General features: G+C 41.4%; 1 protein-coding gene across 3 annotated transcripts; it reads left to right on the top strand.

Moving 5' to 3' along the window:
- The first annotated feature begins 219 nt into the window (after positions 1–219).
- pecam1a (platelet and endothelial cell adhesion molecule 1a) lies at positions 220–8,840 on the top strand. 3 transcript variants are annotated; one of them, XM_080043243.1, is made up of 15 exons: positions 220–357; positions 470–493; positions 2,199–2,492; positions 2,860–3,156; positions 3,785–4,045; positions 4,200–4,481; positions 4,979–5,278; positions 5,361–5,642; positions 5,966–6,098; positions 6,224–6,291; positions 6,443–6,496; positions 6,984–7,073; positions 7,191–7,247; positions 7,851–7,873; positions 8,522–8,840. In XM_080043243.1, the coding sequence occupies exons 1-15, from the start codon at positions 303–305 to the stop codon at positions 8,666–8,668; spliced, it is 2,367 nt and encodes a 788-aa protein (XP_079899369.1). In that variant the 5' UTR covers positions 220–302; the 3' UTR covers positions 8,669–8,840. The 3 variants fall into 3 exon arrangements, with proteins under 3 accessions (XP_079899369.1, XP_079899368.1, XP_079899370.1); XM_080043242.1 differs by having other exon boundaries at positions 8,519–8,840; XM_080043244.1 differs by lacking the exon at positions 6,443–6,496 and having other exon boundaries at positions 8,519–8,840.
- Positions 8,841–9,286: the final 446 nt, after the last annotated feature.

The raw sequence follows: 9,286 nt of genomic DNA, 5'->3' as shown, positions 1-9,286 counted from the left end.
TAAATACAATTTTTACAATTGTAAAGGCTAGATTCCTAAGGAAGTTACAGCCATTTCCTGGTCAGGCAAAGCAGCAAAAGGAGTGGGTATGATAAGATGGGGAACATCCCCCCACCCCCTCCACCCTCCCCTCCCCATTGCCACCACCGCTTCCTGAAACACCCAGAGTTTTGTCTTCCACACACTCTACCTCTCTTTCCCTATACGTCCCTCCCCTGGCCTTCTGACTGCCCCTCTGGCCTCTGTCTCCTCGGCCTTTCTGCATTTTAATCTTGCATCGGTGAACCATCAATATATTCAGGATGGACTCCAGACCCCCCAAATGGCTGCTGCTTCTCACCAGCCTCCTGCACGTCTGTAAGGACCTACTGTTTTTTGTGCTGTTGCTTCAAGGATAAAGGATGTTCCTTCTGTTAAACCTTATCTCCTGATTCTCACTTTCTTTTGCCCTCTTTTTCTCTAAACACAGGGCGATGTGCGAGCGGACAGTCATGTAAGTACAACTACCCAACTAGCTGTATATTAGACTATTTCTCTTTGACCGAATGTTGTAGTTTCTCTAGCAATGAGACAGTTTCAGGTTATTCCGTCCTCACTGAATGAAACAGAACAGCTATTTTTTACCTCACAGTTATTTTTGCAGGAAATGGGCATTGTATCGTGCACTCCTGGCCTGTCTGATATTTTCTTAGTCTTTAGTGAAATTCATTGAAGCTATTTTTAGTTGTCACAGGTGAAACTGGATAAACTTTCAAATCAGCATGAGTTTGAATAAACCTCAACATTTTTAAATAGCTTTCAAACATTAAACAAACAACTTCTTGTTTTCTTCTTGTATCGGTCTTTATCTGGAGCTTTTGGCCTTTGATTAACCGGTGTCTGGAAGGAATAATTTAGACATTTCAGGAAATAACTTTTTGAGATAAAAAGAGGAATCGATTGAACCACTCAGATGTGCATCTGCTCAAGACTACAACCGGCAGCTGCTTGACTTATTTTAGCATGAAGACCAAAGAGATGGGGGAACAGTTAGAGTCAAGGTCCAAAGGTAACAAAGTCACCTGTAAAGCTCACTAAAGCACCTGTCACGTGAAGTTGCCAGACTTCTCCCAATCAAAACATTTATAATTTTTACACTTCAGTTTTTGTTCATATTGAATAAAGGATCTAGTAGACCTAGTAGGATTAGAGGTGCTAGTAGGCAGTATTTTGAAATCTTCACTACCAACAAGGCTAGCTGTTCCCCCTGTTTCCAGTTTTTATGCTAAGCAAAGCTAAGTGACTGCTGGTACTGCTGGCTGTAGCTTTATATTTGTTGTACATACATGAAAGTAGCATTAATCTTTTTGTATAACTCTCTGCAAGACAGCGACTAAGCGTGTTTCCAAAATGATTGCACTATTCCTCTAAAATTGCCATACCTGCATGCATACCATGACAAAATAATCCACATATTTCCAGAGTTTTGAGAGCTTTGTAAAACAAAAAGACTAGCTGGCAGGCCTTGAGTTAAGTCAATTTTGTCAAACTACTGAAGTCATTCTGTTCATGGACAGCAGGATTTTGAGGATGTGGATGAAGTGATTGCTTCATAGCTGTTTAATAATAATAATAATAATAATAATAATAATAATAATAATAATAATAATAATAATAATAATAATAATAATAATAATAATAATAATAATAATAATAATAATAATAATACATTTAATTTATAGGCGCCTTTCAAGGCACCCAAGGTCACCTTACAGAGCATAAAATCATCATAAAATCATTAAAAACAAGACATTGTGGAAAAAACAAAACAACAAAACAGTTAAACAGTTTACACTGCTGTTGTTCAATGTATTTCTTCTCAAGCAAAGACATCAATTTTGAAGTGTTTTTTCCTTAGAAGCTAGGGGGGGGGGGGGGTAAAGAAGCTGGGATGAATCAACACAGCTCTCCCGTGGGAGCGGAGCGGAGCGGGTCAGACACTGTTTGCTGAAGCCTTTTCCTTCCTCCAGCAGCTCCGGCTTAGTCTGCAGTAGAGTCTTGGCCAGGGAGTGCCTTCCTTCAGACTTCACACCCTGACAGTTCAATTTTATTACTGGCTCAGTCCCTGATGTTGTTTTTTCATTAGCGAGTTGCACATCCCTAATAACATGATTTATTTCTAATTCATCTGCATGTTTGTGTAACATTTGGACCTACAGCTTACACTATAAATACCGTTGGCCTTGCAATCCAGCCCAGCAGCACAGTTCAGAGTGGGACACCGGTGACCATAAGCTGCAAGGTGAGCGTCAGCCAAGACAACATCCCTCACCTGAACCATACTTTCCAGCTCAAGCGGGATGACTTTCTCGTCCACTCATGGGAAACCCCACAAGACTCAGTCGTATATGAACTCAACCCAGCAAGGGCAGCAGACTCTGGAAGTTATGAATGCCGGGTCACTGTCAAGGACAAGAACAAAGCCAGCTCCAGCCAAAAACTCGAAGTCACAGGTACATTTGAGGATCACACAACAGGGTTTGTTTGTTCTGATTGGCCAGTTGTTTTTTGTCAGAAAAGGGTTATATAATGCTTCTTGAGTGTATGTGCTCAAACACACAAACACCTTAGTAAGGCACTTACTGTGTATTGCCCTTTGTGATACAATTAAGTTTAGTTCTTTTCCTTGAGTTTTGGAAATCTCTTAAACTTGTAAACCGAAGATCCGTCATCAAGATAGAAACCACACTTTCTGTGATTTGATGACATTTTGGGTACTCATATAGCTCATAAACATACAGCATATGTACTATATCTAAATAAACAACATCAGAGTAATGGCTTGGCTTCCAATGCCATGTTTGGTTTTCATCTCCTTAGGTCTGCAGACTCCCTTTCTGTATTTGAATAAAACAACACCGTATGATGGTGAGGAGTTCAAAGCCACCTGCAGTGCTCCAGAGGAGAAAGGATCCCTTATGTTCCAGTTTTACCAGAGATTTAGTACCGGAGAGTCTCGCATAATAAAGCAGCCAGCGCCCACTGGGAACTCAACAGAGACCACGCTGGTCCTGAGGATGGTTGGAGACAGCTTCCTATTCTGTGACTATGCCATCAATTTGGTTCCTGGAGCTGGACGATCCAACTACAGCAACGAGACCCAAGTGGTGGTCAGAGGTGATTATTTCCCCAAGAAAGCTCAGATCGCTTGAAGGTGATGTCAGTGATTTTGGAGAATGCTTGTTGTCACATATTGTCAAAATCAGTGAGTATACAGTATGACAAACCCTACCTGTTCTTACTGTGTTTGTGCTGAACAAAAACATGCACAGCCTAGGCCAGGCTGCGTAAACGAGTATGAAAACTGAATGGCTCAGACCTACTGTAGGTAGCAAAAATGCTATCGATAGTTCAGCAAGTGTTTTAAGAAAGTACTATAGCATCTGTGACACTAATTAGTCAGTCAATATTTAAATAAGTGTTGATGCCAAATACTTATCGAAGCCAAAGTATAAGCCAAACAGTAGCTAAGCCTTTATCGATACCATTGTTGCTAGCTACGGTTGGTTGGTCCGACCCTGTTTGTTCACATACCAGTTTACATAGACTAGGCACATGTGTATCAACTATTTACACCAGATCTTTCTTTTTCAGAGCACACACAGTACGTGCAGGTAGCAGATTGTGAGGGGATATTTACTGATATTGACTAGAAGTGATTTTGACAACAAACATTCTCCAGAATCACTGACTCCCACCTTTAAAGAGGAGTGTTTAATTGACTCTTCTGAGTTGTCTATTGCAGGACTCTACATTTCCCCGATCATGAATGTGCTGCCCGACCTTGAAGTCTTCGAGGGTGTTGTGTTGGAGGTGATCTGCAAAGTGGTGAATCCACCGAAAAACGTTGAAGTATTCCTTGTGAGGGACAAAACGATCCTCAAGCAAGCCCCTGTCAGCCTCAGTCATCGATTCACTACAAAAGATGGCGACTCAGGGGAGCTGGTGTGCAAGGCAGAGTGGGGCAATGTGCAGAAAGAAACCTATAAAACAATTACGGTCAAAGGCAAGAAATGAAAATCCTCTTTGATTTGAAATGCCTAACATGACATTAAGTATCCTTTTATCTCAAGTCTTACGTTTTTTCTTTTGTCAAAAATATGAGATAAGAGAATACCGCACATACATTGTTTAATGTTTTGTTTGTCCAACTCCAACAGAGCTGTATTCAAAGCCACAGCTGACTCTGGAGCCCATAGACTTATTTGAGGGAGACCGCTTCAAACTGACCTGCTCTGTAGATGTTTATGATCCCGAGCAGATCAAAAAGGAAACCCTGAGTTTCGCCATCTACAAAGATAACGTCAAAATCAGCAGTGGAGAGACATACGACACTGAGGCAGGCCCTCGTAAAAACGGAAACTACTCCTGTAAAGCCACCGCTGATTTGTACACACACAGTATTATGAAAGGGAGCCAAACTGTTGTTGTTAAAGCAAAAGGTAAGTCTTCAGTAGTGTAAAATTGCAATTAATGCGATGTTTTGATGCAGACAGCCTGGCTTCCTTTAAAGGTTGAGTCAGCGATTCTGGAGAAAGCTTGTTGTCAAAATTACTTTTTGTCAAAATGTACGTATATCTCTTCACGATCAACAACCTGTATGTACTGTATGTGCACTGTAAAAAACAATCCAGTGTTCATACACAGCCTAGACCAAATCTACCTGCAAAGTTAATGACACACCCAGACACATCAGCTTTACCTGTATGCTAATTAGCTAATGTTAGCATGCTTACATGCCATATCAAGAATGGTGAACAGCCTAAAATTAACATGTTATCTTTGTCATTGTGGGCATGTTAGCATGCAGAAGTTAGCATTAACTCCAGCATCGTTGTGCTGTACAGCCTCAGAGATGCTAGCATGGTTGGCTTTTTTTTAATCTGTTCCCTGTTTTTCTGTGCTACATTGACTAACTGTCTCAGTGTCTCATCCCCAGTTCCTGTTTCCATACCCGTGCTGAGTGTGGTGGGGGGTACGCTGGTGTTGGGAACGGGCTTCCAGCTGCTTTGTCAGAGTGACAGTGGCACCTTGCCCATCGCCTACACCCTACACGGCCCAAACAGGCCGATTCAGCGCATGGTGATGAGCAAGCCAGGGGACAAGGCCATATTTAACTCCACAGCCATTTACAAGAATTCGGACCTAGGCACTTTTCTTTGCCACGCAACAAACACCCCACGCAAGCCAGCCGTGGTAGGATCAGGGCAGCATCTGCCTCGTTCAACCAATATCATAGGTAGGTCGAAAACATGGATTATGACGACGTATTCAAATAAATCGAGGATGACATGGTCTAAAATGCCATTTACTTTATGCAGAGCCTGTGTCAATACCAATGTTGACCATGCTCCCTAGTGTGGAGGCAGTCTCTGAGGGGCAGGACCTGAATCTGTACTGCTCTGTTCAGAGAGGGACACCTCCCATCAGCTTCACCTGGTACCATACTGAGAAAAAGAAGGCTCTCGCTTCCATCAACTCCGGGAAACTGGGAGCATCCCACACCATCAGAAATGTCAAAGGAGAGAACGGAGGCAGTTACTACTGTGACTGCACCAACGCGGGCAAAGCAACCAAACATAGTCAAACTCTCAAGATTGCAGGTGTGTATGGTCGTCGGTGTGTGCCTACGTTCTTGTATCTACCCTTTGTGAGGACTTAGTCTGACACCAAAGTAATTTTTTAGGCATTCAATATAATGGATTTGATGAAGACATTGCAACATCATGCTATTAACATGCTATGCTATTGACCTTAACTTAACTGATTCAAAAATGAAAACAGTATACTGTATATTTACAAGCCAAAATTGAGGCAAAATAAAATAAAAGTTTGATAATGTGTGAGAACATTTTGAATCCATGTGTTTGCTAAATTAATTATTATATAATTAATACCCATCAATACTTTTAACTCTACTCCACAGTGAAGCTGGCTGGCTGGAAGAAAGGTCTTATTGCAGTCTTCTGCATCCTATTCGTACTGGCATTGATCCTTGTTGTCTTCTTAAAAAGAGGCTGCCTTCGATTTAAGAGGAAAAGCAACGTTGAGCTGTCGGTGTAAGTAACATTTCTCATGTTTTGAAGGCAAAGTTATGTGAGTTACAAGTGGAGGTGGTAATGTGACGCCCATAGAGCTTCCTGTTTTTAAAAGCCGATTGTGTTTTGTGTCCATCTTGTTTTAGGAAGTCAGCCGGCACCAAGGCGGAGAGGCTGAGCCTCACCCAGGCAGAAGTCAACCAGGGTGCTAATGGTAGAGATGTTAACACTGATACAAGTTTGGAGATGCAAATTTAGAGCAAAATACATTAATTTAAAAACATTTCCTATGTTTACTGTTAATTGTTAAGCATTAAATCAGTGGTGGCACAGATTGTATTGATCCTGCTGTCTTCTCTGTGTAGTCACTCCAGGCATGATAGGAAAGAGTGTTTGGAGTGAACATGTGTCAGGCTCTGGTGAGAATGTTTTTTAATTTTATTCATAATTCAATATTAATTAAGGATGAGTATTTTATTTTATTTTTTATTCTTTTATTTTTGGGGGTGGGGGTAGCAAATCCCATGAAAAGTTAGTGCGACTCAATATTTCCTGACTTCCCCATCATGTCTGTTATCCTCAACCGTGAGCCCATTGGTTGCTGAATAAAGTAAATCACAAAAAACAACTCAAATTAAAAAATGTTTAGTCATTCTATGACAATTGAATTTCAAAAGTCTTTGGACAACAATGGAGCTCTGCGCAATAGAGGAATAAGCTGAATGAAAGAGTACATGTTTACAGCCTCAATTCATGGTTGGTTTTGTTCATTTCATGACAAGAAAGAAAATAAAGAATAACAGCAGCCTATCCTTAAGACTTAACTTGACTGCTATGCTGCTAAAATAATAATGAAACACTATGAGGTTTAACTTTGTTGATGCTTGCTATTGTTTTGAACTGCAGAGTCTGATAACGAGAATAGTCTAAGCGCCCCAGAAAAGCAGGAGCCTCAATACACTGAGGTGCAGACCACACAGGCACCTGCCAACAGAGGTGAGACTCACTCTGAGTTTTAATATTTGACTGTCCCATACCATAATAAATTGCCATTGTAAAAAGATTATCTTAAAGAAAAAACTGTCTGAAATAATGATGTATTTGTTGTGGCAGCCCCAGTGAAGAAGGGCACGGACACTGTGTACAGCGAAGTGCGCAACTCCAAGCAAGGTAGGACTTACATCCTGCTCTTCACTCAAGTCTCGCTTGAGAAACCGAGCAGCTCGCTTGCGCATTAGAAAAAAACACACACACACACACCAGGAAACAGGGTCAGCTCCCACAGTAAACATCTGCATTGTTAACGAAAGAATTTCCCATTAAAAACAGAGGAGGCCCAGTTGCCAGGTGTCCACTTCCTGCTTTCATCAGGGAGAACTTCCTGTCTTAACAATGAGAGCCAAACCGAGTGTACATCCGTTAAGACGGAGTGAGCAACGTAATTCATTGTTTGATACCCATGGAGGAAACTCCTTTCCATTGTGTAGTCATTGGCTCCTAATAACTCCCAACAGCTTAAATGTCAGCTGTATTGACGCTTACAATGATGCAGCAGAAGTAAAGGAAAAACAGAAGATCAGATGTATTTTTTGCTCTATGTGCTCTGAAAAGAGACTGGCTTGTAGATTAAGACTGTATTAGCATTGTAGTGTGAGTGTGTGCGACTTGATAAGCTCCTAGTTTCCTGGGATGTGCTGATGACTATACATGCCTTCCTTTAATCCTCAGACTTCTTTTGTTTCCTGAGCTTGTCCTCTGCCTTTGTTTTTGCAGGTGTCCCAGAGCAGGCTGATGGCGTGAGTATAGAAACTAACACAGCAGCATATACACACATGCATATAGCGCATGCAAGAGACACAAGCGCGCGCACACACACAAACATGAATCTTTTGGGCATTTGCTCCTACACACAATACAATAAAGAAAAAACCTCTGTTGAGTTTTTTTTTTTTTTGTAGACAGGTAACGGAAAGCATCAACACTTCTGCTAATGCTTTATTTACTGGTTCATAAGTTAATGATAATTTACTAATATTCACAAAGGAAGTGTTGAGTAAAGAAATATGCAATTTGGCATCATTTGTGTTCAACTATCAACAGGTAGGTACAGTCTTGTGGAGCCACTATAATTTGTACCAATCAATTACACAATTTTTTCAGATAAACTTTCTAGAAATTGTTAGCAATTTTATTTACCAACACTATGGAAGTTTTTATATGTTTTGTTCACCATGAAATTTCAGTGCAGATTACAGAACTGTTCCAATGTCTGCATATTTTGCCAATTTGTTAATTCCTGTCCAAGACAAAGGAGTTGACATCATGGTGTTAAATCACAGTCAGTCTGTACAGATCGATACAGTAATGAGTGTGATGCAGTAATCCAGCTCAAAGTGGAACTCTTCCAGTTTCTTCACACCATATATTTTGTCCCTCCTCAGCAGGGGTCAGTGGAGTACGCACAGTTGAATGGTGATGGGGATCACCACAGCGACCAAGGTAACCATGGTGACCACGGTGTCCCGGATGACCACCTAGACGAGATTGACAGCTGCGTTGTTGACAACAACATTGGAGACGAGGGGGAATGAAAACGTGACCTCGATTGCCAGAAAGTCAACTGACCAACCAGAATATTTATTCCCTTATTTATCCGGCTCGATGATTCAGCTGGAGTCGACCTAACACCGCCCCTCCCTCATCAGTTATGTACTTTTTGTATTTTTGTAACGTTTTGCATTTCACGCTGTAAATTCACTTTGAAGGGGCAAATAAAAAGTTGTTGTTCGATGAAGTATTTTCTTCCTTTGTTGGTCGTTGCTTGCCAAGACGCAGAGAGAGAGAGAGAGAGAGAGAGAGAGAGAGAGAGAGAGAGAGAGAGAGAGAGAGAGAGAGAGAGAGAGAGAGAGAGAGAGAGAGAGAGAGAGAGAGAGAGAGAGAGAGAGAGAGAGAGAGAGAGAGAGAGAGAGAGAGAGAGAGAGAGAGAGAGAGAGAGATGAGAGAGAGAGAGAGAGACACATCGCCTGTGTGTTTTGACCCTAAAGGAAAAGACATTCAACTCTATATCCTTCCACTGGTGACACAATAAGAGGAATGGCAGTAGCATAGATCAGTGGTGGAGTTTGCCCTTTCTGCTGTCTGTGCTATTCTGTTGAAACCACTAGAGGACGGACTTCAGGCAGTGCTACATGGAAAATGAGTGCCATCTG

The sequence above is a fragment of the Ammodytes marinus genome (genome assembly GCF_949987685.1).
Source record: "Ammodytes marinus genome assembly, chromosome: 16".
NCBI classification, from domain to species: domain Eukaryota; kingdom Metazoa; phylum Chordata; class Actinopteri; order Uranoscopiformes; family Ammodytidae; genus Ammodytes; species Ammodytes marinus.
The sequence above is the reverse complement of the archived record's forward strand: the minus strand, read 5'-3'. Positions and strand labels throughout refer to the sequence as shown.